Below are 14,997 nucleotides of genomic sequence, written 5' to 3'. Positions count from 1 at the left end.
AGCGAACTGTGAAACACGCAGATTTCACTTGGTAAAATTATATTGCTCAGTTTGTATTTATTACAGAATATTAGCACATTTCATCCTTCCGTTACATCGGCGTGGTATAGGACCACACAATGTTTGTAGGTTTAAAATCAAGATGCGAGGGGAAAAAAAAACTTCAAAACATCTAATCCTCCTCTTTTAATACCACAGTATCGTTTTATTGGTGCGGGCTGGCCCGCACTTTTCGTCTGTTGTGTATTCACCGGCTGTCCATTATTTTCGCCGGTTTAATTTTCAGATTGCTGAGATTCGAAAAGAAATGAGCTGCTGTTGCATTTGTTTCAGCAATAGAAGGGGCGAAAGGGGCTTCGCCACAAGAAAAGACATTGTGAAAAGACGTGAAGCGTCACGGCATTCTCTCGATCTTGTGCTCGACTGTTGATTCCTCCGCCTTGCGGCCGCACAGGGGCCTTTTAGTTCCGGAAGTTAAACCGCGGAATCTCTTCTTTCTGCGGCGAAGGTGGAGGAGGGAGACGTGAGTTGTAAACGAAACATCCACTAATAAACTTTATAGTTACGTTGTTTTTTTTTTTGTTTTGGGTATAGATATATCACTTGTAAGTAAAACTGCACGCGTCATTATAGTAACAATATTACTGTCTTTTTTTTGTTCGAGGATATTATGCTAGACGGTACATAGACTGTAAAAAAAGCGCCTTGGCCTGTTTTGGGGCCTTTTGGTTTGGTCGGCTTTTCGCATTCCAATATGTGAGGTTTGTGAAGGTTTTATTATGTGTTTGCAACGTTAAGAGTGTTGTGCATATTGCTAACTGAGAGAATCCTGTCAAGATGAGAAACATTGCCAATTAAATATTGCAAACGCGTGGTTTGAGATCTAGACCTTTCGATTGTGCGATGTCTGCTAATGATCCAAATACGCAGATCATCAGTAAAAGGTTAATTTTCAGCTTTTACTTCTGTAACTATATAACTTGGGGTTAGTTATGAATCGTACGAAATTTGCGCGCAGAAAGTCGCATTATGCGTCTGAAATCCTAAAACAGATTTTTTTTTTGTTACGAAAAAGCTGAAGTTAATGTTTCTAAGAATTGAGGTATTGCTTATTTTTTAGGAGGGATGTATTAAAACTAAGGACTACTGCGTCCAAATTATTAGGTGGAGTGCTAGACCTGCAATACTGCAAAACGTCAGTTTGAGAGTATGAAATGTTTTATTTAAAAGTCATTTAAAATAAGTCATGAATTTAAAGATGTAATATTTAATTGATATTGATGTAAGCCATTTACGGTTATTTAAATTCTAGCATTCCATAATTGCACTGCTTATAACATGTTGTTTTTTTGGCACTGGACCTAGGCTTTTACTAGTTCTTTGTTGAGACCTGCGATTACAAGTTCATTGCGTGTAAAGATAGACTGCAGGGATGTTCTCCTGTTAAAATGAAGGCGTGGTGGCGTATTTAGTTTTGAAGTAGTATAGGGTTGAGGCTTTTTTCCACATCTTTGTGACGTTTTTATTGCATCTTCATTTCATGCAAAAAAAAACGGGATAGGTAAGATAAAGTTCTGGAGCGTAGTGTGCGTTCGTTTTGAATAGCTGTGCCGTTTCCACTTTTGTGAAACAAAACGTGTAGCACAAACATGGTAAATTTGGAAAGAAAAAGGTCTAAAAGCTTTCCTGAATGAACGTTTTCTGTTCGTTTTGCAATTTTTTTTGCTTAAAGAGCAGCTATGGAAAGAGGAGGTCTTTAATGGCCGACCATCGAGGAATTAGGTTTTCTGGAGCGAAATGGCAGATCAATTAGTCTTTCGCCTTCCTTTTCAGGGGTATGCTTTCAGCTTTAGTGAATTTGGTTGGGGGGAGGGGTGTCGGTCTTTATGTTGAACACTTCACTTGTTAGCTGACTGTCCAGCACTTTCTTTGTCCTTTATGGTGGCATTCTGTGTGATTCATTCCATTTGGGCTCTGGGAAAGCTGTATTTAGCTACACCTTTTGGGCACTTTAAATATTACACTCAGAATTTATAAACCCTAGTCAGATATGTCTGCTTTTTTATTGCCTGTAAGATTTCTTTGGTGAAACCCTCCTTGCTTTTATAGTCATATCCTTGGCTTGCAGAATCTATGAGGACTGCTCGTCTATGCCATTAGGTTATGTAAATATATAGTGTTCTGTGATATGTTCATCTCTCTAATGATTGCTACCAAAAAAATTGGTGCCCTTATCTTGGCTAAACACAGTTTTAATCTGAATGTCACTTAGTCTCATTCTGGGCTTAATGCTGATTCCTCGTTTTACAAGATCTACACCCATCTGTGAGCCCTGACACCTGCAAACAGTAGCTACCAGCAACCACTTCTCACATTCGTTATTACCTTTCATGTGCTCTTGGCAGCTATGGCTTTTATTAAAGAGCTGAAATCTTTCCAAATGTCTGCTAATGCCTATTTTCCCCATATTTGACCATTGACAAGTTGTTTGACCTATACATTCTTTGCAGATTTGCAGTGTCATGGTGTTAAACTGCATTACCTGAGGTTATTGCCCTCTTTAGAGGAGCATTTTTTAAAATATATTGGTGTTCAAAGCACGTTTCAGCATAACAGATACTAGGGTCCTAATCCTTTCTGATTGTGTTTCTGCAGAGCATTTTGATACCATCAGAGAAGAGGAGTACTCCGGTTGCTCAGTTCACTTGTCCTTTTATGCCTTTGACTTCCACTTACAGACTTTTTTTTCCTGGAGACTTGTTAGTCTGTGGCTTTGTTTCTCTGTGCTACTGAGCTAAAATACAGCTTTGTCTGGCAATGTCCCAGAAGACCCCATCTAACAGTGTTCATAAAGGCTTTACTGCAGGACGAGGTCTCCTTGCTGCTGCAGAGTCTCTGAATTTCAGCATGAGTGACCAGCGTTCCCATGACTTCTACCCTCCATCGTCAAGGCCCTCTAATAGCATGACATCTCCTTTAAGGGCTGAGGGCCGAGGCCAGGATTCTTACCCTTCGCTACGCACTGGAAATGTTGACAATGCTATGAAGCTCTTTGCTAGTCTTGGTCTTTCACCCAAAGACCTGGATATACTGGCACAGATTCCTGAAGATAACATCAGTGTGGAAACGTTGCCGCGTCTTATAATGCAGCTTAAGGCCAGAAAAGGTGAAGGGAGTCGCCGTATGAATGACCCTAGAGATCTTCCACCCCTCTTACCGGATCCCCCCTACCGGGCTTCCAGGGATGACTGGAATGACGTCAGGCATGCTAGGCCTGCCAGTTCTGTCGGAGAATCTTCTGGCCGCAGTCAAGCAGTTGACTTTAGTTACGGCCACACGCAGGAGGGGCAGTCCAGAAGCTTTGAGAGAATAGGCTATTCCGAGGGAGGCAGCAGAGATCGCCGTTATTCTGATCTTTCCCAGAATCGCTATGGTTCCGACAATCAGCAAATGGGCACGTCTCTGGGATCCGAAAGCCTGTTTATGCAGAGGAGGACAGGGTCCCCCTCTCCTGGCAAAGTTCAGGATTTCCATGGAGTCATGCCCCGGTTGTTCCCTCATGTGTGCTCACTTTGTGATTTTGATGTGCATTCTAGCATGGTGAGTATTCTTTTTACATGTAAAATGCACACCTTATCTTACCAAAACACTATTTCTCCTGTTTGTGTACCTTTACCAGATGGTAATAGTTGCAGATCTTTGCAGTTAAACCTGAAATTGGAACCTTAATTTGTGAAAGGGTTTTTTTTAACCATGAAAATCCTGGAACTGCATCTGGAAATCTGGAATTAAGTACTTAATTGTGCCTTTCTTTCCTGTTGTATCAATGGAAATCAAGCTGCCTTGGTCATATCAGTGGGGAAACAAATTGTTGCACTGACCTGCAAAAATGCATTTCAATACACAAGGATATTGTGAAGAACAACAAGAGCTCTTCTTTAAATGTGAATTTGGGTATGAAAGTAGCTTTGGTGTGCATTGTTCTTTCATATAGATGGTTAAAACCCAGAAGCTAAAAAAATCATTTCTTCCTTGGAAATGTAGTGCATATCACAAAGTTCTTGTTTAACATTTTGATCAAATTAGGCAATGACTCTGGCATCTTACATTTATTTTTGAAACAATAGGGAATTGTAAAAGTCCTTTAACTTTCTTAATTTCACAGTTAGTTCAATGTGGAGCCTGTTGGTGGTTCTCCTTGTAGTTGCTGTTCAGAGACCAGACTTTGAGCCCAGATCGTGCTGGACCAAGTTTGCACTATTTTCTGGCTATAACCAGGAGTCCCATAGCAATGCGCAGAATTGGCTCAGTTCCTCCAGGTTTGGGTGGGCTTGTGCCGGTCTGGGTCTTTCTTACACCACAAACCCTGCTCTGGTTTGCCAGGAGCTCGTGAACTTGTGAGAGCTGCATCACTCCTCCAGTTGATGCTACCTCTCCTGTAGGTGCTATGGGATTCACTCTCTGAAGAAGAACTGGGTGGCTCTGACTTTATTTCAGAGGAAAACATACAGGGACCCCATCCTTTCTACGAGGGCCTACTGCTCCCCACAGCAGTCAGCTGGATTGACTAACAGTAACTGATTTTTAACTTGGCTGTGAAAGAAAAGGGAAAATGGCCATGTGTTTAACTTCTAGGTCTTTGGCTTGTCTTCCCTTCTCCATGTGCAGAGTAGGGTCATTTTTCAGATGGAGGCGTTTGATGGAAAGGCTTTATTTTGTTCTCATAAGTGCTTATTTTTTATGCAGGAGTGGACTCAGCACATTAACGGGCTACGACATGCAGAGTGCCGTCGACTCCTCCTTCAAGTGTAAGTGAATTTGTTGGATGGGTCATCATTGCATTGATGTTTTTGTTGAGAGGAATTCCAAAGATGTAACACTGTGAAATGTTCTTGTTCTGGCTAAGTTGTGTGGGGTGCTTTTTTATTGTAAATTTGTCATTCAGAATGACACTGCTAATCTTTTAATATCTTACAGGTATCCAGACTGGGATCCTCAAAGTCTGGCAAACAGAGTGTGAGTACCAAGTTCTATGAAAGATTCGTCACGATGGCTGGGACAGTAGTGTTTTTTAATCTGTTAAATTTCACCATGCGCTGTAAATAAGGTGTACTCCATAATAACACCTTAATATGCAAGGCATTATATATGCAAAACAGGGGAACCTTATTAGGAAGAACTGTAGAATAGTAGCAAATAGACTGCACTGTACTAAATGGACACTGCAAGAGGGGAATGTAGTAGGTTGTAAATTGCTGCTGCCTTATTTAGGAGTGGACAAATGGTTTAAGTGACTGATTTGCTCAAGTTGTAGTAAGCAGAATATGTATTTAAAGTGAAAGTAAACTGAAATAGCAGCTCCCGAGTCAGCAGGTGACTATCTGATTTGTGCTGGTTCTTGAAGAAAATGCTGTAACTATACCTCTTTATATTCACAATGGTGGGCTAAAGTGCCTGTGTGTGCTGAATGTGGCATCCTGAAGCTGTCAGCACATTTCTGGACAGCCAGCAGATCCACCAGAGTAAATCATACCAAATCGATTGGCCTTGTTTATCGACAGTGATTAGACGGTAGAATGCATCTGTGAATTGAAAGCCCTTCAACTTTAATTACTTTCTGTAGACCAAATTTGTTTTGTGACTAGCTATCATTATCAGTAACCCTCTTACGCTCTCTCTTAATGTCTTCTTCGTAGAAACCTCATGGAAGCAGGTGATTTTCACAGAGGCTACACTTTAGCTTTTAAATTGATAAGATCTAAGAAGATCATTACGTTGACCCCCCAGATTAAGGTAAAACCAATGCTTAATCTGACAACATGCAAGAATGTTCATTCATTCTTTCCTACAGGCCAGATGCCCTCCTGCTGGAAACAACCAATCGAGCAGAAGGGATTTTGGGTCCCGCACCCCTTGTTCCTGGGCTTCAGAGAGGCGGGCTGACCTCCACCTGGACTCCAGGTAACATCACAAATACTGCAGTGTTGATATTTCTTATGTCGTTATTGCAGACTTCAAGATGTGTGCAGGACTTGTGATGCAGTTTTATAGGGTGTAATATTAGAGCAGTAATTGCCATTTATGCCACAGGCAATGCACAGGCTTTAATGATCTTGTGCATGTTTGCCATGGGAAAAGGTAGGTTTGTTCTGAAAGGCCTTTACAGTGAGTAATTCCTTCTGAAATATATAAATATTGTTCTTTTTTGGTAAAACGGATATAAATCAGCTATTGCTTCATGTCTCTCATTTTTATTTCCTTTGTAAGGCAATCTACTTTCAGGCCAAGGTGATGCAGCCTTTCCTTCAAAGCCAAAGGTAATCCTATTCTGTAACTGAAGATGTTTACCAAAGCATTCAGATAAAATATTTACTTACCTATTTATATTTAACAATGCATTAACAAGAGCATTGGATTTATGCATGTATTTTAAGTAAATATTTTGATCATAAAACTAACATTCAGTGGTTCAGATTCTGATAGTTCTGAAAGTTCAGAGAAATTTGAAAATTGGGCAGGACAGGCTTAACCCTAATAAAGTTTTATATTTGTGGAACTTTGTTTTAAATATGAGCTTACGTCTGTTGCAAAGCAGTAGCAGTAAAACAGCTGTGATTCAGAGTTATTCAGTGTACTGTATCCTTTCTAATGTCTTGCAAAAGTATACACCACTTTCCAAGCACCAGCACCTGAAAACCGTAGGGGGGAACTTGGTATATTGGTCCAGTTCAGCTGAGTGGGTCACTTTTAAAATGAAATTAAAATTTGCTGACACTCCAGCTCATCAGAAGTGGAATTGTATGCTCTTGTCACAGGCTGTTGTAGTGATCTCGAAGTAATGAAAGCTGTCTCTCTTCCAGATAAGAACCAAAGTGGTGGTGGCAAAGTTTGACAGAGGGGTAGTTACCCTGAGTGGTTTGAAGTCACTGATCCAGCCATTTGGAACGTTATGTCAACATCTAGTACTGCAGAATAAGGTAAATACAATCTTGAATTTACAGTCGTTTTTTGGTAATTAGTTTAACATAACGGGCCATATGGCTTTGTGATTTCACATTTAAAAAGATGTTTTGTCTATGAATTGGGGAAAATGGGAACAAATGAAAATATCCTCTGTTTTTATGATTTAGGCGTTCTTGGAAATGTTAACGCATGAAGAGGCAGCAGCTGTGGTGAATTTTTACCAACAGAAACCAGCTGTGATCCATGGGAAAAAAATCACTTTATATTTGTCTCCAGAGATCTACACTATTAACGTAAGTTTATCTAAGCTTTGTCTTGAGCTGAGCTCAAGATTTAATGATGGGTTTTCTAGTCCTAATTAAATTGATTGTTTACCATTTTTTACTTTTTGTTAAAAGTCAATTGTTTTCACACTACTAAGATTAATTTAAAATAGCTGATTCTTAAAGATATTTAGTACTTAAGTCATTTACCCCTACTTGTTTCATGGGCAATGTTAATTGAAAGACTCAACGTTTTCTGATTTCCCAACAGAAACGCAGAAGTGGAGAAAGCAGAGAGAGTCAAGTGGTGTATTTCTGTAACTTGCCAAAAGTGAAAGAGAAGAAGACTGAATTGTTGGCTGCAGCCAACCGATTTGGAGTTGTGGAAAAGTACCTGTTTTTGAATGAGCAGGTGTGCAACAGTTTTTTTTTATGTTTACTTTGCTTTTGAGTTTTCTAAAGAAAATAACAGTTTGATTTCTTTTATCCTCCTTTAGGCATTTGTGCAAATGAAAGACCCTGAAGACGCAAAAATGATGGTGAAATACTATACTTTACACCCTCTTCACATCAGAGGCCGAACTATCAGACTGAACATCTGTACAAAGTACAAGACCCTCACGTAAGGCCATTGCATCAGTATATTGTTTGCAAAGAAAAATCAGCACTTTGTGAAATATGTGCATGTTTATGTTCTTTTATGTACCATATAGTTAATGCATTGCTTATATAACTCTTCTGTATCTTGGTACACTCCTTCAGGAAGTTCTGCCAGTGGTACTTCAGATGTTCTGCAGTGCCATTAACTAACACTAAAACTCTTACACTGCAAATATTTACAATCTGAGAAACAGTTTGAAATAGGAAATTGGACTCATCTGTGAAGAGTATGAACTTGGTATGTCACGTTAAATTGTGGCATATGTAAATAGTGTCTCAATAACTTCTGACTCTTTCCAGATCAGACCAGCTTTTCACTGTATATTGGCCCATGGTGATGCGTAACTTAGATGCAAAGCTTGCTTGTGCTGACAGTTGTTGTATAGTAGAAATGTACAATTTTAGCCATTTATATATCTAGTATTCACTTTTGTGACAATTTGTCATGTAATCATTGTAACTTTCAGAATCACTTTTCAAAATTACACCACAACAAAAATAATAATCAATACCCTGGGTCAAAAAAAGAACCATTTTGAGAATGAAAGTTAGTTTTGTTAGGCTGTTTGCTTCAAGGAGAGTGATATACACTTGGGCTGTCTTCCTTCCTGCAAACAAAGGAGTTGAAACATGTCTAGCCAGTTAAAAAATGTACCCCGTGCCATCTATAACCTGATTATCTGATCTTTCAGGTCACATTCTGTCCTTGGCACAAGTCTGTCCAGAGCATTGCAGATCTCACTTTTGTGTTTCAGAGTGAATCCTTCCAAGAGTACTTCCGGGAAGCTGGAGAGAAGCAGCAGCAGCAGCAGCACAGGGAGCAAAGACCTGTGTAAAAAGCCGCAATCCACAACCAAGGAGAAGACCTCCAGAGATAAAGCTGCTTCTGTTGGAAAAAAGAAAGAGGAGCATGAAGCCAAACCCGAGGAAAATTCTGGAGACGAAGGGTCTGGGGTGATGGCAAGGGAAGGGGGTGCAGAGGGGATTGAGGTAGAAGAGGGAATGGAGGAAGACTCAGAGGAACTAGCTCAGGCCTTGGAGATGTCTGAAAGCCAAGAGGAGGAGCAGGAATCTGACACTTTGGTCCACGAAGAACCAAACAAGGAGCCTACGGCAGAATTTGAAATCAAACCAGAAGAGCCAGAGGCCACGCCTCTGGACGTTTCCGAAACAACGGAGCCGACTGAAAACGAGGAGCCCCAGGAGCCTGCTGAGATGAACCCGCTACCGGAGAAACCCACTGAAGGTTTGGAGGTTCCAGCAGAGGTAGTTCCAGAAGAGATGGGGGAGAGTGCAGAGGTACCAACAGGAGAGAGAGACAATGAAGAGGTAAGGCAATGTGTGAAGTAAACGGTTCTTGACCATCTTTCATTTTTGATTGTGGGAAAAGAATCACTTCAAGAGAAGAGTCTTCAAGATACTACGTTTGTTTGCTGAAATAGTACATATTATGATTCCAGGAAGGGTTTCTGGAGCAGGATTTCCCAGAGAACATGGAGGATTTTGTTACTTTGGATGAGTTTGCAGATGAAGATTCTGCAGATCTTTCACAGCTTGTGTCAGAAACCGAAATGGACACTTCAAGTAAGTTTAGTTTCAGCCATTTCACCATTACTTTATTAATGTACTGGCATGTGCCTATTTCCAAATACCAAGTGATCCCTTCTTTAATAAACCTGAAATTGATTTAAAGGAACCTTCTTCCAGCGAACCATTTTTGCACTAGAATGCTATTCTAGGAAGTGGAAATTGGTGAATATCTTTTCTGCATATCTCTTGTTAAGTTTTATCTTTTGAAATTTTGAGTTGGCTTTCACTGAAATGAACTACCTTTACACTTATTTGTGCTGGACTTTTGTATTTTTTTTACCCATTCGTAGACAAGTCTCCTTGTTGCATACTTAAGTATTCAATACCTTTTTTTCCTTTGTAGGAGATTCAAAGAGAGAATCCCAGGTGTGTATCTTTTTTTTCTCAGACAGCAGGTCACAGGTGTTTTTTTTTTAAATGTTGGAAATGCAATACAAAAGAATAAAAAAAACATTGTGGTTCGTAAATACACTTGTAGTTATCTCTGTGGAGCTAACTAGAGTGGATTTAAAACCTCTTCAGATACTCAAGGTAATGTAACTGGCTAGCAGCAGCAAGCCCTAAGTGGTGGCACACAATTGGCAGAGGGCTGCCAGGGATGGGATTGGGATGCATCAACTGGAGTAATGTTCGTATTTTACAAGGTCTGCGGTGGTGTTGTGAAAGGTCAGTTGGTCAATGGTTGTGCAGGTTGGAAGAGCATGTCTGGCCTTTGTCATTCAGTGTCATTGCTGTCAGACAAAGAATTCCAGTGATTCCAAATTGTGTGGGTTTAAATGAAAAATGAAAAAAAGTTCCACATTCTTTCTGTATTTGCAATCTGTAATGCTATCAAGAAATGTTCCATAGAAAATCCAACTTTTGGTAGAAGCTAGTGCATGCAATGAAAGTGAATGTTCATTGATTTAATCATGAATAAAAGTTTAATAATGAAACTGTCTCGATCTCCCTCTTGGCAGGAAGGGAAAGTTGTTAATGTTAGAGGATTTAAAAGAGGTTACAACTTCCTAACCGATATCCTGAAACTTGCCAAGCCTTTTGGGAAAGTTGTACAACATCTGGTACTGGACACCAGGCATGAGGTAGGGTTCAGAAAGACAAAGGGCATGATCACAGTCATTTTGATTTTACCTTCCATCGTAAATGTACCACTTTTTTAGAGAAGGGTTCTGAGGCTTGCATCACAAGGCTTTGCTTTTGTAGTGCTGAAAACATTTTGAACCTTTCTGCCTTGATCAGCAGGTTTTTTTTTCTGTATGAAACAGGCGTTTTTGGAAATGGCAACACCTGAGGAGGCAAAAGCAATGGTCGAATTCTACAATACTAATGTCACGGCAATGGTGTGTGGAAAGCCTGTGAATATACACCTCTCGCACACCTATAAGACCATACAGGTATGTTCAGCGTGATGCAAAATAACATTTTAAACAATAGAAGTTCTTTGCTTTTGTAGCACAGAACACCCAATTAAATAAAGCACTTGAGGTAGAGAACGGCTCTTTTTAAACATTATAGCCACAGAAGAGCTATGTAATTTGTGTTGGTGCTTTTCAGTGGCATTTTTCCTAGAGGGCTTTAATCTAAACAGATGACAATGTATTATTTAACATGAAGATTTTTTTCCCTGTTGTACATATTCATTGTTCTACAAAATGCCAACTTAAACAACTAAAAACCTTTTGTCGTCTTATCTCAGTTTCAGGAGAAAACAAGTGGAAGAGTCATCTATATTGGACAGATTCCCTGGTTTAGGTTCACAGATGCCTCACTTTTAAAACTTGCTCAGCCTTTCGGAACTGTGAAGCGGTATCTTATTAATCGAAACCGTAAAGAGGTATTTCAAAATTTAATATGAAGCAAAACTGAGGGTTTAATTGAAGTATTTGGTGTCATTAATAAATACTTGGTAACAAATGTCTTAACTTCCTGTTTCTGCATTTACACAACTGTACTAATTACCTTCTGCTTTGGGGTTTTACTAGTATCTGACTCATTATTCCCCTTCTACTTTTGGAACCATGATAAGAATCGGAGAAATTACAATCTGCATTTTGTGTACTCTCAATAGACAAATTTCCAGCATAAATAGTATAAACATTTTTCACATTGTGCATAGGGTTCCGTATTTTTAGGGATTTTGTAACTCACCTTTTAAACTTATTTTGTTTGATCATTTTTTTAGTTCAATGCGTTAAAAATAATAGTAAAATGAGATGAGCTTCTTGTCATTTAACATCTTCTGAGTCGCTTTCAGATTTAACCTTATCAGTCTTTCAGTAAGGGTAGAGTTTCCAGCTAATCACTGTTCCCAGAGCACAAAACGGAGATCCCAACAAATATGTTTAACACATGAATTTCAAGTATACAGTATTTAAACTGTTGTTTGAAATAATGGCAGTTGTTTGTGTTAATCAACCACATTACTCAAAGACCACTAGGGAGTCATTTTTTAATGAAGGTTTCATTTTTAGTGTAAGTTGCATAGTAAATTAGGGTAAGTTAATTTTTAGTCTAGGGGAATCAATCACAGGAATTTCACAGAATTCCTAGTTTAAATTGATCCTTGTAAAGTTATACTAATGTGAGATTTTACAAATCATTTTGTTTCTTCATAGTGTTTCATTGAAATGGCAGAACCTGAACAGGCAGAGAAAATGGCACAGGCTTACAAAGACAACCCACCTAAATTTGGAGGCAAATGGCTGACTGTGTATGTGAGCAAAAAATATAAAACACTTCGAGGGTAGGTATTTGTTTTTCCCGTTCTCTCTTCTTAACTGCTTTTAAATGAATTGTAGTTATAATCACACTTAGAGGTACCTGAGGTATTGGGCATGTTATCTTTCTCAGAGAAGCTTTTCACATTCTAGGGGTTAGAAGATGGAAAAGGTGGTTAATACAGTTTCCTTCTCTGCACACTTGTGAATCTTACATTTATTACAATGGGGATTGACATGCATACTGTGAGTTTAGTTTCACCCATGTGCTTTTCATTATTCAGCTCAACTCTCATGTACGACACTAGAAGAATAAGAGATAGTGACAGCTGTGCAGTTTCAGGTGTTCTTACTCACCATATCATCATTTGCTCTTAAAACTGGTGTCCTTTTTTTCCCCCCAGACGTAAGCCCTCTCCTTCCGACGCTGAAGAGGAAAGGAAACCCAAGAGAGAGCGAACGGAGAGCACCAGGAGTGAGGAGGATGCGCCCGGCAGCTCGGAGTCTAAAGCCAAGGCTACAGAAGAGGGCCCCCCAGTGAAGAAGCTCTGCACTCGAGAGGAGAGAGGCTCGCCGGAGAAGCCGGATGCCAAAGAGCTTCAGGAGGAGTCTGCCACTAAGAGTGAGCAGGGAGATGCTGCGGATGTGAAGAGCAGCGACTCGGAAGAGAAGAAAGATGAATCCCCAGACACTGCAGAATGCCAGAAGAGTGCTGAAGAGGTGAGCAGACAGGATCTGATATTCCGTCCAAAGCAACAGGCTGCACTGGTGTAAGAGTCTGAGGATCGCTCTCTCTCTCGCTCCTGTTCCCTCCTTGTCCTCTTTCTGTGCTGCTCTAGAAGTGATGAAGATTGTAAGCAGTCTTACAAAGCAGTTAACTATTGGATGTAAAAAATTCCCTTTGATCCTCACTTAACTGGCTTTGTAAGCTCAGCCGCAACAGTTCAGTTTCTATCCATTGTTTCAGATTTGAGAACTTTGAAATGTGAACTTTCATTTGCTTTGCAGACCACTGTAACAATATTTAAATATTTATGCCATATTCTGATCTATAAATGGTAGCATTTTTCTTGTTTTCTGTGATAGACCAATTGAGCTCTACAGGAGTTCTGTAATAAATTTGTGTCTTTCAGGAGCCCAGTAGTGATGATGCAGGTGGAGCTGCATCTTCCAATGGAGAGAGTACCCAGGTCTGTGATAAAGAGGAGACTCCTCAGACTAAACCACGGCCTGAGAGTAAGCCAGAGCTGACACCTGTCCCTCTAGGGCCATACCAGCCCAACAATCCTGTAGGTAAGCGACTGCAGAGGATTTTTTTTTGGTTGATCCAGTAGCTTGGCCAATTTGTTTGATCCAGCTCCTGGATTAAAAGGGGTTTATTAGACAATAGGTTTTGTTTTACAGTTGGTTTTTGATCATTTTTCAGGTGTGGAGTATGTGAAAATGGGGTACTATTGCAGAGTCTGCTTCCTGTTCTACTCCAATGAGGAAACTGCAAAGAAAGTTCACTGCAGCAGCCCGTCTCATTATCAGAAACTGAAGGTATGTTTTTCAAGGTTGTGATTAGATCATCTGTGATGTATGCTGGCCCTGTTTAAAGTGGATTTGCTCAGAAAAAAAGCAGATCTCTAAAATACAAGAATTGTAGATTAAGTGGGTCCCCTCATATGTAAATTATGAGCTCTTTTGAATTAAAAACACAGTCGAAATATAAATGTATATCTGGCCCTTATTATTATGTTTAATACAGTCTGATAAAGAAAAATAATTACCTTTCTGTGCCAATTTGTTTTCTGTGTTTTTTTTTCAGAAACACCTGGATAAAGAGAGAGCCAGTAATTCCCAATGAGATTTAAATGTTAAAAATTGATCCTATTTTCAGCCTATAACATACTGAAGTTTGAAAGATCCATGCAAGAACAAAGTATTAGCTTTCTTGAGGAAAATTCCTATTTTATACATTGATTTCTTATGGTTGTAATAGTTTTAATGTTGCATGTGCTTAAAAGGATCCAGTTTTATTTTCATTTATTTTTTTTGACAATTCCCCAGTGCATTGATACATTGGAAAAGATGCAATGTCCTAATTTGCTTAAAGAAAAACTGTAAAACTTCTCTTCGGATTCTCAGTATACCATTGGGAAAACTACGGCATCTTTAAATGTTTCTTTTTTCAGGTTAGATTTTTATAATGTTTTCTCATGTTATTTTCTTTTTCCATAGATTTGATCCATTTCTGTAAGCATCATAATAAATGCTTCAGTTGCACAGTGAAGTTTTGTCTGTGCTTCTCAGTGTGCATAAGTAGTTGATTTCTAATGTATTACAAACCACACGTTGTGTCAGAAGGGTCATTAATTTTTCTCAACACCATTGAGCAGTGATTTTAAAAAATAAACTACAGTGAAACTAAGAATTGATTGAGATTTTGTTTCTGATTTAAATATATGCTTAAGATTTTGTTCTGTCAGATATGGTCAAGAAGTTAAATGGACTGCTACAAGGTATTACTTCTTAGCCATACAAATAACCTATGTATCATTAGACCATGTAAGATTAAATTGGTGATAATGCAAAAAGAAGACTTAAGTCTTCAGTAGGTAAACAATTTTCTACAATTTTAAACTGATTTATTGTATCTTAAATCTAAGCAATACATTTATGGTCTGTAGTCTGAAAAATTCTACTGTATAAGGACTGTTTTGGAGTCAACCACAGGTAGTCCTCGATTTAAGACGGGGTTAGGTTCCGAAGACCCCGTCATAAGTCGATTTCGTCACAGTCGAAGATCGCGTGTATCGCGA

The 14,997-nt window shown here is 39.2% G+C and overlaps 1 protein-coding gene across 6 annotated transcripts; it reads left to right on the top strand.

Moving 5' to 3' along the window:
- Positions 1-227: 227 nt before the first annotated feature.
- On the top strand, positions 228-14,606 carry matr3l1.2 (matrin 3-like 1.2). 6 transcript variants are annotated; one of them, XM_088931710.1, is made up of 21 exons: positions 228-561; positions 2,656-3,600; positions 4,747-4,808; positions 4,978-5,016; positions 5,852-5,961; positions 6,268-6,317; positions 6,861-6,977; positions 7,131-7,256; positions 7,498-7,638; positions 7,724-7,848; positions 8,642-9,215; positions 9,347-9,470; positions 9,820-9,842; positions 10,436-10,558; positions 10,742-10,870; positions 11,173-11,310; positions 12,092-12,219; positions 12,598-12,913; positions 13,327-13,486; positions 13,620-13,735; positions 14,004-14,606. In XM_088931710.1, the coding sequence occupies exons 2-21, from the start codon at positions 2,818-2,820 to the stop codon at positions 14,040-14,042; spliced, it is 3,423 nt and encodes a 1,140-aa protein (XP_088787836.1). In that variant the 5' UTR covers positions 228-561; positions 2,656-2,817; the 3' UTR covers positions 14,043-14,606. The 6 variants fall into 6 exon arrangements, with proteins under 6 accessions (XP_088787836.1, XP_088787838.1, XP_088787840.1 ...); XM_088931712.1 differs by having other exon boundaries at positions 478-523; XM_088931709.1 differs by having other exon boundaries at positions 484-605.
- The last annotated feature ends 391 nt before the right edge of the window (positions 14,607-14,997 follow it).

Source organism: Atractosteus spatula, chromosome 14 (genome assembly GCF_055471065.1).
Source record: "Atractosteus spatula isolate fAtrSpa1 chromosome 14, fAtrSpa1.hap1, whole genome shotgun sequence".
NCBI lineage: Eukaryota > Metazoa > Chordata > Actinopteri > Semionotiformes > Lepisosteidae > Atractosteus > Atractosteus spatula.
The sequence above is the reverse complement of the archived record's forward strand: the minus strand, read 5'-3'. Positions and strand labels throughout refer to the sequence as shown.

Bases quoted from the DNA above. Each gene is read 5' to 3' on its own strand.
- matr3l1.2 (XM_088931710.1), top strand. From the start codon at position 2,818: ATGTCCCAGAAGACCCCATCTAACAGTGTTCATAAAGGCTTTACTGCA. The intron at 5,962-6,267 runs GTAACATCACAA...TTCCTTTGTAAG, and splicing joins GACCTCCACCTGGACTCCAG to GCAATCTACTTTCAGGCCAA. The intron at 9,843-10,435 runs GTGTGTATCTTT...CCCTCTTGGCAG, and splicing joins ATTCAAAGAGAGAATCCCAG to GAAGGGAAAGTTGTTAATGT.